The following is a 14,579-nucleotide window of genomic DNA, read 5'->3' as shown; positions in this document are numbered from 1 at the left end:
TGCCCACATATCATTAGGTTGAAAGGTATGCTTGTTATAGATTACATGCAACTAATTAGACTTATTTGATACCATCCACCACAAGGCCACAATTTCAAACATTTGTTTATGGAATACTAATTTCTTAACATTTTATAAATAAAAGTTCCTATTTGTATTTATCAACTATCAAAGCTGTGATTGCCAGTCAACTTCACAGGGTGCTGCTTACTCACTGAAGAAATTAATGGGATCTATTAAGGCAGATAATTTCCCAATTACTTTTAATATGATCCTTTTCCCCTGTGAAGTTATGCTTTGGATCTGATGCCTATGAAGACTTCCCTTTGAGTTCTGCTGGCTTAATAAAACAATAAATACCAGATAATTATAAATAAATTTTTTTAACTTAAAATTAGTAGGAGAATAGTGTTCTTTTTACTAAACATTAAATAAAATTTCTTAAGTACTTAGTCAATGGAAATGTAACGTGTATTTCACTGTGTAGGTCAGAGTGTATAACCAAGATGTACCAGATTACACTTAAGCCACATTCAGTCATTTATGAGCAGTCCTGGCTAACCAGGGAGGTCCCAGTTGACTGGAAGTCGGCAAATGTGACGCCCATCTACAAGAAGGGCCAGAAGGAGAATCTGGGAACCTACAAGTCTGTCAGCCTGACCTCTGTGCCAGGGAAGGCTATGGAGCCTTGAGCCTTCATCTTGAGTGCCATCATGTTGCACGTACAGGACAACCAGGTGATCAGGCCCAGTCAGCATGGCTTTATTAAAGGCAGGTCCTGCTTTACTAACCTGATCTCATTCTATGACAAGGTGACCCACTTAGTGGATGGGGGAGAGGCTGTGGATGTTGTCTACCTAGACTTTAGTAAAGCCTTTGATACTGTTTCCCACAGTATCAAACTGGCTGCTCATGGCTTGGACGGGCATACTCTTCACTGGATGAAAAAACTGGCTGGATGGTCGGGCCCAAAGAGTGGTGGTCAATGGTGTTAAATCCAGTTGGCGGCAGGTCACAAGTGGTGTTCCCCAGGGCTCGGTATTGGGGCCAGTTCTGTTTAATATCTTTATCAATGGTGTGGACGGGGGGACCAAGGTCACCCTCAGTAAGTTTGCAGATGACACCCAAGTTGGGTGGGAGGGTTGATCTGCTTGAGGGTAGGAAGGTTCTACAGAGGGTTCTGGACAGGCTGGATCCATGGGCCGAGGCCACCTGTATGAGGTTCAACAAGGCCAAGAGCCGGGTCCTGCACTTTGGTCACAACAACCCCATGCGGCGCTACAGGCTTGGGGAAGAATGGCTGGAAAGCTGGCTGGCGGAAAAGGACCTGGGGGTGCTGGTCAACAGCCAGCTGAACATGAGCCAGCAGTGTGCCCAGCTAGCCAAGAAGGCCAACGGCATCCTGGCTTGTATCAGAAATAGTGTGGCCAGCAGGACTAAGGAAGTGATTGTCTCCCTGTACTCGGCACTGGTGAGGCCACACCTCGTATGCTGTGTTCAGTTTTGGGCCCCTCACTACAAGACAGACACTGAGGTGCTGGAGCGTGTCCAAAGAAGGGCAATGAAGCTGGTGAAGGGTCTAGAGAGTGTGTCTTATGAGGAGCAGCTGAGGGAACTGGGGTTGTTTAGGCTGGAGAAGAAGAGGCTGAGGGGAGACCTTATTGCTCTCTACAACTACCTGAAAGGGGGTTGTAGCGAGGTGGGTGTCGGTCTCTTCTACCAGCTAACAAGTGATGGGACAAGAGGAAATGGCCTCATGTTGTGCCAGGGGAGGTTTAGATTCTTCATTTTTCTTCACTGAAAGGGTTGTCAAACACTGGAACAGGCTGCCAGGGAAGTGGTGGAGTCACCATCCCTGGAGGTATTTAAAAGATGTGTGTGGTGCTTAGGGACATAGTTTAGTGGTGGACTTGGCAGTCCTAGGTTAATGGTTGAACTTGATGATCTTAAAGGTCTTTTCCCATCTGAATGACTCAGTGATGAAAAACTACAGTAGAACTTGAAGATGGTAAACAAATTGAGGGTTTGGGGATTTAGATATGTACAAGTGAAACAATTTTTCATGCATGTTTGTTTAAAACCTTGATGGTAGAGCAATGCTTCAAAAAGGGAGAGGATACTGGAATGTGCGTTTGGAAATGTGTATTATACTTAGTGTTTAAATACTTAGTCAGGAGCTTTATATGTCAAATATCATAGTGAATGAGGAAAAGAAATCAATTTAGCACTTAATTTTGACTAAAATTTTAGTCTTTTTCATTAAACACTGATATTTATTTACCTTGACTATATAAAGGGATTTTTTTGGATCTTGTGATCTTTTTTTTTGCTTCATAATTTCTAAAACTCCTTTGGAAAATGTGATTCCCATAAGTGTCTTCATTGGGAAAGATGTGACTTTTACAAGCCTAATCAAGAGGAACAATAGCGGAACCATTCATTTAAAAAATTTTTGTTTACTAGACTTGTTACAGTAATAACAGAAAATAAGTTTATTAAAATCTTGATAAAATATGAGAGCAGGTTTTTGATCTTTTGTTTTACTTTTTTTTTTTTTGTCTGAGTCTTGGTACTTTTACTTTTGACAGTTGTATGGATAACAAGCATATCAGTTAGAATCTGGAAAGTAATTATAGCTGTCCTATCTTGCAGTTCTGTGGTGATGATGGCCTGATATGAGAGGAAAAAATATTAGTGGGACATGCAACTGTCTAAATTAGAAATGGTGAAGCAGATTTTCAAATGATGCAGATTTTCAAATTGCTCTTGAAAATTAGACTAGTTACAGCTGGTTTAGGGCAATTTTAATAGAATAATAAATATTTTCTATAGTCATTAAATGTGGTGGTGGTCAAATATAATAATAATAAATTGTATTATAAGAACAAATAATAGGAACATAGATCCCCTGATATTTTTTTGTTAAAACTCATTTGTAAAACTAAGTTATGATTATTTTTTTTCTTCCACAGAGCATAATCTATTGGGTTGATGTCACTTCCTTCAGCTTGATTACATTAATTAGGCAAAAACCATATGAGATTGCAAGAGGTTCCATGTTTTTTTCCCCTTGTCAGGTTGTTTTTTTTTTTTTTTTTTATCTTGAGAGCTTAAACTATGATCGACTTTCAGATCAGTTGCTTGCTTTCTTTGTAATTTTTTTTAATGCTGTACCAGGTATTTAGCTCTTCTGATTGCAGGAAGGACAGAGTGACAGCAGGAGTGCTTAATTAATGTTACTTCAGGAGTTGATAACTGAGTGATTTTAGGTGAACTGAAAAATGCCAGGTGGCATTGGGAATAAACATGAGATCACACAGCTGCTGACTTAATTGACAAGAGGGCGTGGCTAGCATCCGTTAATGCTCTTGCATTTATCTCTAGATATTTGGGGACATGGTTTGCTGTTTGTCAAAGTCGAAGACCAAATGACAGCGTGGAGACTATCAATGTATTTGGGTACCAAACGACTTGAATCTCAGTTTATGCAGTTCACGTATTGCATGACATGCTTGTTCTGCAGGAGAGGGGATGTGGTCTAGGAGAGAAGTTGTGGCTTCAGCTGTACAAACTGTGGCATCTCCCAGAGTCTCTCCTCTGGGATCCATTGAATATTCTCTAGTTTCACTGGTTATATGATTGCATAGAGAATACCTCCTTGGTCACTGGTCCATTTAGCTTGCAGTCTTGTTTTCTGACTTGGTGCCATTGTCAGGGCTCTGCTTCTGGACACGTTTGCACTTCTAGGTGATCAATAGGTTATTTGCATAGTTTTGCTATTTCCTTGAGCACGCAAAACTTGCCAGAATTCATTCGGCTGTCTGGAACAAGAGGTTGGTCATGTTTCACCTACTTTACTGAAACAAGTGGTTGGTGGAAGTTCATAGACTTATGCTAACTAGGCCTAACTTGTGTGAACTGCTGCACCGTTTCATTTGAGTGTGGAAATTATGTGCTTAGACAAATGGAAAGACTCAGTGTATTGGTGAGGGAAGAGAACAAGTGCAAATTTGAGAGTACGTTATGTTTGACTTTTTTCCCCTCTCCCCCTTTCTTTGACTTTTATTTCCATTCTTGGGTAACTCTAGAAGTAATACAGAAATAGAAAACTATCAGTACCTTCCCTGATATCATCAATTTAGCCAGGCTTCAAGAAGTTTTATTATGTTGCAATAGAATTTACTGAATTTTTGTGCTACAAAATATCTTCTAATCTTTCAACGGCATTTCTACCTCCTTATTTCATTTTTCTACGAAGTTGTATCACATAGGGGGATTTTTGGGGTGAAATTCTCAGTGTAATTAATAGTTTCAGCTATTCAAGCATACTCTTGTATGTATAGTTTACATCCCTTGCAACTGTACGTACACTTAATTTTTTTTCCTTTTATTCTCCTATACTAGCCATAGATCTTTTTTCAGGTAAAGGGAATAATAAAGCAATTTCTTTTGTATATTTACTTTTGCTGCCAAATACTAGTAAATGCAAATAGTAAGCCACTTGCCAGATAAGATGAAATTGCTCATTCATTTCCTATGACAATATAAGGTGTGGGTACAGACTCAGGAGAAATTGGAGATTAAGGCTCAGGGTCAGGTAGGCTAAAGTTCACCTAAATCTCTGCTTTCTCCACACTGTGATTCAATGTACTCATTTTTATCTCACTTTAATTTTCATCCTCATCATATTCATGACTGACAGTTTTTAGTGTTAATTCTTTATTAAAATTACTCACTGCTTATTTAAAAAAAAGAAAGGACGAGTTCAATATGAACTGGACATTTCAACTCAGAGTAAAATGCTTTAACAGCTCCAAGAACATTAAATAAAATTGTATGTATTTCTAAAAATTTGTAATGATGACTTTTAATGCCATTCAGTAGCTAAATTAATGAACAGGTGTAGAATGGTAATTTTCAAGGGCTGTGTGTGCTTACTTTTTTTTGCTACAGAAGTGCAAAAGTACTGATGGTAGAATTTTTTTCTTAATTACGTCTCTGATGTATTTCAACATGTTTGTGTATGTTCTTTGCCATGATTATCATTAGTCTTGTTTAATGTATTTTAAACTTATATAACATTTTGTTTACCGTTGTCATTTTTTCTTTAGACCCTAGCTGGGTTTCAAGCAGTGCACTTTCTGTTGGATTAAATTAGTTCCCAGCTGAAGGTATTACTAAAGGTACACACTTGAGCTGCACATGCGTTGCATAATGTAAGATGAAGAGAAAACAATCCCTTGCAGTGTGTTGCATCAGCTTTTTTCCTCCAACACTGATAAACAAATATGTTGTTATTAACGAAGTAGAACTCTAAATAAAAAAAAAAAAAACCAACAAAAAAGTAGGTTACATAATGTTGGTGTTTAGATCTATATTTTCTGGTCTTTGAAAAGATATCTGTGTGTGCTAGAACTACCTCTTCCCCTTTTGCTTTATCATATTGGCTCTCTTTGTCTTTCCCTCTCCTGTCTGCTTGAGGTAAATGGTAAAGAAAAGTAAACCGAGCTGAAACATTCTATAGGTGTAACCGGTGTGAGAATTACGCATTTGGGAAGTATTTTGTCATTTCAATGACTGTTAATTGTTTGTTTGTTTTAAATGCTTGCTTCTTTCTTACTTCTTCCTAAGGGAATGGGGAAATAGTTTTAAATAACCAAGAGTATCATTTTCTCCATTTCTTCAAAACAAAAAATCCACACATGTATGTGTGCCTGTTTGTGTGTGTGTATATATGTGTGTGTGTGTGTATATATGTATTCCAGATAAATCCAAATATTAATCTACATAAATTTGTGTGAAAAGGGATTAACTTTCAAGAAGAAAAACGAGATGTAGGGTGGGGAATTTAAAAATGCTTTGCATCAACACAACAGAGGTGTTACCACAGACCTGGTGATCTGAAATACAAGAGGACAACCTCAAAGGCCCTTTTGAGTCTGAACTCTACTGTGCTGGTATGCATGGTTCTTTCATGTGGTGACAAAACACTTGGGCTTCTGGACTCTTACTGACAACTTGTGAAGGAGATATTTGTCACTTTTGCAAAGAGTGACTTGCTAGAGTACCTCGACAGGCTTAACCACTTATTGAAGGATTCTGCCATCATTCTGGGGCTGTTAATGCAGTGGAGGACTGACATAAACTCGATTAGTGAGTGAGTTCTGGGAAGTGAGGTAGGTGAGCCATGAATTTGGAAGGCTGAATTTGGATCAAGCCTTATTTAAGGTAGGAAAAAGCTTATTATGTGTTCTGAAACCAGAGGCAAACTTGGGCAGGGTACACAGAGGTGGATGGCTAGCTCAGCAGGGAGTTGGGTGGGAGATGGACCCTGTGGAATAAAGCTTCAGACTTGGAGAGCTGACCTGTTTCTTCTAGTGTCTTATTGCTTAACCAGTTATTGTGGTCAGAATGTAAGTAGATTTTCTCTCTGCTATACCTTTCTTCCTAAAATATGACCATCTCTGTTATGGAAACCTGGCTGTGACAGTCAGTAGCTCTGGGTACTGACTGTGAGACTTGTCAGTTTGAAAAAAAGCTGATTTTGAATGAAGATATAAGCCAGTGCGGTTACCAAAGTGCTGTAATGAATAATCATAGCACTAAACTCCAAGGTCTGTATGAAGTAATACAGGTGCTTTAGCTTCCAGATTGATTTTTCATCTTGCTTTTTTGAGCTACCCTATGTTGACTGCTATAAAATCCTTTTTTTGTCTCTCCCTCTGTTTCTGCGGCATCAAACCAAAAAGCACGTCTCATCTTTAAACAGACGCTTGTGAAAGGAGTACCTGAAAAGGGTTGGGAGGTTGGTCAGCAATAGTATATTCTGCATTCTGAAATGTCTCGAGTAGCTTTTTATTTATTTAATTATTTTTTAAAATTCTGTAATCCGTAGTCCTGTTACAGTTGAGTCACTGCTACAATGGACTACGTGATCAGAGGGAGAGAGCCGCTAACAGAAGAGGGAAGAGCATGGCTTTTGATAGCTCTCTGATGCTTAATGTAATCACAAGCATGGGTCAAACTCTGTTGGAGAAATTTTAGTAATTTAATGTCTCTTTCTGCCTATTAGTCTTAGGTTGGTAAGATTGGTGTTGATGCTAGCCTATATTGTGACTTTGGTGCAGTCACATAAGCATCTGGTTAAGTATTTCTCACATGTTTTTTGTGAATTGGCTTAAAACTAACTTAAAGTCTTTAGAGTCTCACACTTAAAAAGATAAGAACCTTTGGAAAGAACATCTTCTCTGGTCTTTTCCAAGTGGAAAAGTTTTAAGCTAACCCAGACATTATATAAAATAGATGATTTATAAGTGGTGGCGTTACAGCCCTTCAGGCTTAAGCAGGTAAGAGTAGCCAGGATTTGTTATAAAACTTCTGAACGTTTGGTCTTTTGTGTTCTAAATGCGGTTACTAGTTTCACGGCCATTAGAGGAGTGCAGTCTGGAAACAGGTGAGGAGGGATAATAATGAAAATGGGTTATTTGCCCTGTACGGGCAGAATTACCATTGTGAATTCTGACTTGGCCCATCCTGTGTGTGTCTCTTTCTATAAAATATCGTATGCTTAAAAGCTGAACCCCCAAAACTATTTTTCCTTTTTTGATACTATAGTAGCTGAGTAACTTAATCTGTGTTTTGAGTTGGGCTCATATAACACCTTTGCCCTTGAACTCTTGCTCACAAAGGTGTTTCTCTCACTTGTGTCTGATCAGGTGTATGTGAATTGCCACTCTAGGAAAAAAGTTATCTTTGTGTGGGGTGAGGTTTGGTAACAAAAACATTTGTTTCTCTTGTTTTCTTTTACTACTTAATATTTTTGTTACCTCTGCAGTTTTGCAAGCCACAGGACTGAAATGATTACACACTGAAATGTGGGTGTATTATCTCAGCTGGTTACAGAACAGGTTTGTCTTTAGTGTTTGCAACTACTGTGACAAGTGTAGTACTCTGAGTGGATTGTAAGGGTGTGTGGTGTTCAACATTTTAAAGACTCAATCATACATGGAAATCTGGAGGGTTTCATTCTTAAACAGATGAAGTTCGGAATAGGTCACTCATCTTGAATAATTTCTCGCACCTCTCTCAACAGACATAAATCTAGGCTTTTCAATAGCTTCTGTTCATATAACAGACCTCTAATTTTTATTGCTTTCTCATGGGACAACTAATTTTTAACTCTTGGGAGGTTTTTGTTTGGTTTTGTTGAGCACCTGATTTTATTTCCTTGTTTAATTGAGAACAATTAGTGATAAGGGTGTGATTAGTTCATGGAGTGTCACTTCAGGATTTTAAATGGTACTTCATTATGGTTAAAGGGTCAGTGCTGGTGGGAATTTTGAGTATTATCTGTGTATTATCAAGTTGATGTGTAGCTCTGTCCTCTTACAAATATAAAGCAAGCTAGATATATTATGTAGTTAGGCTTGCAGAATAATGGCAGGGCAAGGGGAGAGCAAGTATTGCATTGTTGAATTGTCTTTTCCGTTTAGCTTTTTCTGCTTTAGGCTTTTTAGAGGTAGCAGGGCATGAGGGAACTATCTTGTACTAGCTTAGTTAACGCTGGTATGAAAATGCCCAAGGTAAACTAATTATTCAAGCGGTATAAACCCAGTAGATTTATTTGGTGCCAGATGTTTTCCTAGTGGTAATATGTATAAGGAGAAAAAGAATTGTTTTCTTTTGTTCTATTTTTTTTTAAGTAGTTGAAACTGAGGTTTTGGTGTTATTCTTCACACTAAAAACTAACATCTTTTCTTAGGAGATACCTGTAATGAAACCCATGCTGATGAAATTAGTACAGCAAAAAACAATACTCAGAGAAGAAAGGCATATTTAGTCTGCTTAAAACTTCCTCTTAATTTGACTTTAAAGTTTTTCGGTTACTTTCGAATGACTTAAAATGTTCATTAAGTTTAATTAATGTTGAGCACGTTAAATTTCTATTCCTTCAGTTCCAGGTATGTTATGTGATATTTAAAAGGAAATTAATCCTTGTTAATGGGTTTACTTAATTAATACTTAAGAAAATTCTGTGACAATTAAGTATCTTAAATTATGCAAAAAACCAGCATATATTTTAAATATTTCAATACCATGTTACTTTATATAATTTTAAGTACTGAATATAATGCTAGTGATCCTTGCTAATTAAAAATAAATCAATTTAAAATATATGGTATTTTCTTATTTGGTTTTGCTCTTTACCAGTGACAACATAAATAATTAGTAAAAACCTACCTTTGTGTAGTGTGATAAACCTCAAATTATTTATCTTACTGGTTTTGGATGAAGAACTTCAAATGGTATTGAGTTATTAGTATTTCAACAGGGGGCACTCACGTGCTTTGAGGTAACACCAAATCACTGTATTTTTAAAAGAGCTTGGAATAAACTGGAGCTGAAGATAACAAATTTCCTGTGTTAAAATGTATAAATATAATTTGATAGTGCTTTGGAAAATTGGTCATTGTCATATTAACATTTTCATTTCGTGTTCCTCCTAATTTTGTAAATTTGCTTTGTTTCTTTGGATATTTTACAGTATGTTGGGGCAGTGCATTCATTTTGCTTGGACTGATTCTAATGGATGCATTATTATGGCTTTCTAGCTGAGTTGCTATTAGTGTGTTAAGATTGAATAGTTGTAATAATTAATCAAGAATTTAATACATATGTTCTTTCCAGCTAAAAAGACAGTAGAAGAATCCGAAGAAAAGAAAGTAGTTCAGTCAAAGAAAAGGGTTAAACAGTTAAGAATTTTGGATGGAAAAACTGCACAAAATCTATGTAAGTGATGTGAAATGCATTAGGTGAATATTTAATTAGCATGTACACACACGACTGTTCTTAAATGTTTTTTGTTTATATGTGCGATATTCTTTATCTAAAAACTGGCTAATGTGAACATGAGTCAAATTCAGAAGTTTTTTACATGTATAGTGAATTCAAATCATATGTAACTTGGGAAAACTTAAAGTAACATGGAAAAATGGTGTAGATTTCAATGTTTATGAACTGTATTTTTTTGTAACAAAATATTGATTCTTTTATTAATTGCTTTAGACTGGAAGTATAATTAAGTGACAGTCATTGGTTCAGGGAAGGCATGGTGTTGGTAAGTTTTGTGGGTTGGGGTTGAGAGGCCATTCCAAATGGTTCTTCCTGGTTAGAGCAATGGAGAAGTAGACCTTGATGGGGGTTAGACTTTTAAAGAGAAAAATATTATGAAATAGGGTAAGTTGGGTGCAAATACTACTACTATAAATTATAAGGAAAACAGCCCTATCTCTCTCTCTTTTTTTTTTTTTTTAACTTGCTGCTTCTCTTTTTAATTATGGGGGGAAATCAATCATTAAGAGTAGTAGATTCTTTTATTTGAATTAGATATACTATAAAATGTCACTAGTCCAACTATGCCTGTGGCAAATGAAGTGTGTAAAACCAAATCTGTGCATTGTTTATTACCACATCCATGAGCACTTTTTCTTAAGCAGAAAATGAACTATGACACAAGTGATATAAAACTTCAAGTTTTGAAAATATGGATGCAGGAAAATCAGCCGTAGTAGTTAGTTTGAATATACAGCACTTTATTAAAATGGTATAATAATCCATCTGTGTTAGGAATACTTTGTAGTTTATTGCATGGGGCTCTGTTGAGATGTTATAACATCCTGAGATCAAATTGCTTGGAGAACTCCATCTTTGAAGGTTTTACAATATACATTCTCTCTTGTATAAGTTTAGTTACCCTAAAAGGTGGTAGAGTTCGGGGGGTTTTTTTGTTTGTTTTTTTGTCTTTGCTGAGCTCTTAATTATCCTTTTGACATGGAATTTTTTTCTAGAATGTCATGTAAATATCATTCACCCAATTGTAAATGCAGTACAACTATTCATACACGGTTATGAAAGCAAAAAAATAATAGGCAAAGTCTTCTAGTGGCTGAATAAGTCTCTTTAAGTAGTAATGTAGATGTTGCCATTCATAAAAGTAGGACTCTTGCTAGAGATAAGTAACGCTGCTAGGGAGCAACTGAGGCTGATTAAACAGTTGAAAGTGTTGTTGTAGTTTAATTTCTTAGAAATGAAATTCATTATAAGTCAGACTGCAATAGCGTGGCTCATCTAGTGTTTGTTTTATGTAGAAAACTTCTGAATTGTGAACTATCTTATTTTGGATCAAGATATGATTTTTCAGTTTCTAGAAATTAAGTTTGCCTTCTTATATCAATCTTGTTGACCTTTTTGATACTAATTATTTATTACTGAATTTCAGCAATATTTTTGGGTTCTTTCCGTTTGCCTTATGAAGAAATAAAAAATATAATTTTAGAGGTTGATGAAGAGAAGCTGAGTGAATCCTTGATTCAGGTATGTGAAAATATCTCTAGTTTTGTTGATAGCTTGTTGTCCATGTAAAAATGCTGTGAAGGTGTAAGAATTCAAGAGTAAGAACAGTGTAGAGTTTCCTGGATGTCAGCTACAAGTGTATCAGTTGTGTTTACTGTTTTGTTTATTTCACTTCTGCTTTTGAATATGCTCACATGTAGCAGTAAAACTGTTTTTAAAAGACACTGTTAACAAAAGTACTTTTGAATCTCTCGCTTTATAAAGTTTCCCTTTCAAAAGGAAAGCTCTGATAATTCTAATTTTTCAGTTTCCAAGACAAGCATTTACTAGATTAAGGCTGGTGAATAATGAAATTTCATCAGGCTTCTTGTGGAAACACCTCAGCTTGTCACTAGTGATAGATGAAACTACCTGAATGTTTCAGGATACTGCTACAACCCCCAAACCATCTGTAAATCAAACCTGCTCTCAAGCTGTTTTGGTCTTATTTTGAGCCCCAAACCTCTCAGCTGGAGAGAAGGAGGTATGGAATACAGCTTCTTTACATCCCCCTCTGATTTCTTCACAGTAGGAGGAGAGCAAGTGTGTACACTGCCCCTTCTGATCTCTGGGGAGTGACAGTGTAACAGAGAAACATGTAAACCTGGAATGGTATACAGATGTAGCACACCAATGATACTGGCGTTGAATTGGTTTATTTTAATATCATACACAGATTCAGATTCTAGCTGACATGCAGGGCCTCAGTTTGTCTTTTCGTCCTTCCCTGTCTCCTGCTTGCACCCTTGTCCCATTTACCCCTAAGGCTTTCTAAATTGATTTCTTCTTCCTTTCTTGGACCTGGAAGATGGTTATTCCAGGGACACTGGGCTGAAGTGAGTTGCCTGGTCTTTTCACAGTTAGTTGTACAATTCATAACTTCTTAAAATTTTAAAATGAATGTTTTTTAATAAAATTACTATGTTGCAAAACATACAGTGTAAATGAAATCTATCAAACTAAATTTGCTTGTCCTTCATCTGCAGTTTTTCTTGTATCACCAAGGCCCTCCTACATTTCTGGAGTTTCGCCTTCTTGAGGCTCTAAAGAAAGGGCTGCTGTTTTCTCATAGACCTCAAACTCTTGAACTCAACATACTGTTAAATTTTCTTATAGTGTCATATTCTGAGACTTATACTACCTATTGTGTTTGGAAATACATATTTGGTATCCAAAATTGTCATTCATATTTTATTTGGGAAATTTTTGGGTTGTGGGGGTTTTGTGGGTTTTCTTTTGAGGAGGGTGGGGTGGATTGATATGGCATAATGTTTTTGGAAGTTCCCATTTGATGGGAAACTATTTCCAGTCTGACTTCAATGATGTGTTTGACTATGGTGTCCTGCCTCAGGCCATGTTGGCATGAAATTGATTAGCGTTTCTAATATATGTTTACATTGCTAAAAATACTGTCTTTGACCACTGAGTATGTTTTCTCACAGAAAGCTTATGCACATGATACGTAGTTATTTGGAAATAAGTCAGAAGTTCTAAGTTTATATTTATTGATCAGGGATATTGGATCATTTGATTGAGAAGCCTATAGGATTAGTGAAATCAAAAATCCATAGAGAGGAAAAAAACCCCTCACCTTGAATACCTTAAGTGCAGAATAGTTTCATATCGGTATAGTTATGTCTACAACAAATGTAGAGATATCTTGAGACCTAGATTAATAGAAATAGGTTGTAATATGTTATGCTGAAGTGTAAGGTCATGATCTTACATGTTAATTGTAAAATGCTGGAAGCTAGTGTTGTAATGGTGGAAATGATTGAGGATAAGGAATAGTAAGTCTGTGCTCAGCAGAACATGTATAGCCACCACTGTGGTATAGCTGTATATGGAGCAGCTAAGCCCTCACCCAGTCCCAACCACTTGCCCTGGCCTACTCGTCAGGGGTGGCAGGACCACCCCGGCTTATTTGCAGAATGAGAAACGGGGAAGGCCTTGAAGCTGCACAAACACTGTTCAGTAGTAGCTAAAACATTGGTGTGTTATCAACACTGTTTTGGTCACAAGTCAAAACAGCACCATATGGGCTGCTGTGAAGAAAATTAACTTCATCCCAGCCAGACCCAGTACACCATAAAAAAGGCAAATGTGATCGCAAGGTGTATCGGGTCAAGTATTTCCAGTCAAGAGGATCATTATTATGCTTTTGAATAATGCACTTCGAAGACCTTATCTAAAATACTCGGTACATTTCTCAAAAATGGATTTAGAATGGAGAAGCTGAACTTAAAAACTACTTAAGATGATTGAGGGATGGAGAAAGTCTACAGAAGGAAGCTGGAAAACATTGGCTTGATTAGATTAGCAATATAAATAGCTGAGAGGGGATATGACTACATTATAACAATACGGGGAGAAGAGTGATGTGCATAAGCGTTGGGGAGAAAAATGAAGTTGCATAAGTAAAAGGCAATGTTAACACCAGAATAAATGTATATGAATTCATCATGAATGCAACTATCTAGAAACTCAGCTGCTTATAATCTTCAAAAAACTGAGGCTTTGGAGATTGGTCTGCTTCTGAAGGGAATGGTGTGGCAGAGTTGCTTCTAATAGCAGGGACATTCAGCTGATAACCCAGAAGAGATTCCTCCTGTGTTTCTAAAGATACTCTTACAAATGTATTGGGGTAAATGAACTGTTATCATCTACTTCATGTTCAGTCTATTCTGGTTTACTTTTATTCTAATCTTTTGACTGAGTTACTAACTAATTTACCAGTTTAACAGTTTTTAATACTACTGATTTGGAAAAATTTTACAAAGCAAACCTTGCTTTCTTTAATGTTTAGCAAAACTTGTACTTTATAAAAATGTACATGCAGAAACTGCTTTGTTCTAAGTATCCAAGTGGTGAAAGCTGAACGGGTATAGCATAATTGAGCTTATAGAAAAGTGCTTCTTCAGTTATGCTTCCCAAGTCCTCATTTCTTGCTGGTTTTCAAACTTACGTTGTAATACTTGCTAAAATTAATTGGATTAATCAGTTTGAGTACACGGTAGACTATCTACTGTTGTAACTCTTCCTTGAGGAAGACAGTCTAGGAAAAAATATTCTCAATTCCCAGTGTGTCTTTGAGAGAGTAAGTTCTTGTAAACATGCAGTTGTCAAACACCATGTTTAGCAGAATTCCGGGCATTGTGACAGTGAGTAGTGAGTGATAGTTTCAGCCT

General features: G+C 36.8%; 1 protein-coding gene across 6 annotated transcripts in view; it reads left to right on the top strand.

Moving 5' to 3' along the window:
• The window catches only part of DIAPH2 (diaphanous related formin 2), a 264,713-nt gene that overhangs the window by 81,754 nt on the left and 168,380 nt on the right, over positions 1-14,579 (top strand). For all 6 annotated transcript variants that reach the window (XM_052813767.1, XM_052813766.1, XM_052813763.1 and 3 more), the window contains 2 exons: positions 9,688-9,789; positions 11,279-11,373. In XM_052813767.1, coding sequence (XP_052669727.1) covers positions 9,688-9,789; positions 11,279-11,373 — 197 coding nt within the window. The remainder of the gene's footprint in view (positions 1-9,687; positions 9,790-11,278; positions 11,374-14,579) is intronic.

This window comes from Harpia harpyja, chromosome 18 (assembly GCF_026419915.1).
Source record: "Harpia harpyja isolate bHarHar1 chromosome 18, bHarHar1 primary haplotype, whole genome shotgun sequence".
Classification (NCBI taxonomy): Eukaryota; Metazoa; Chordata; class Aves; order Accipitriformes; family Accipitridae; genus Harpia; species Harpia harpyja.
The sequence above is the reverse complement of the archived record's forward strand: the minus strand, read 5'-3'. Positions and strand labels throughout refer to the sequence as shown.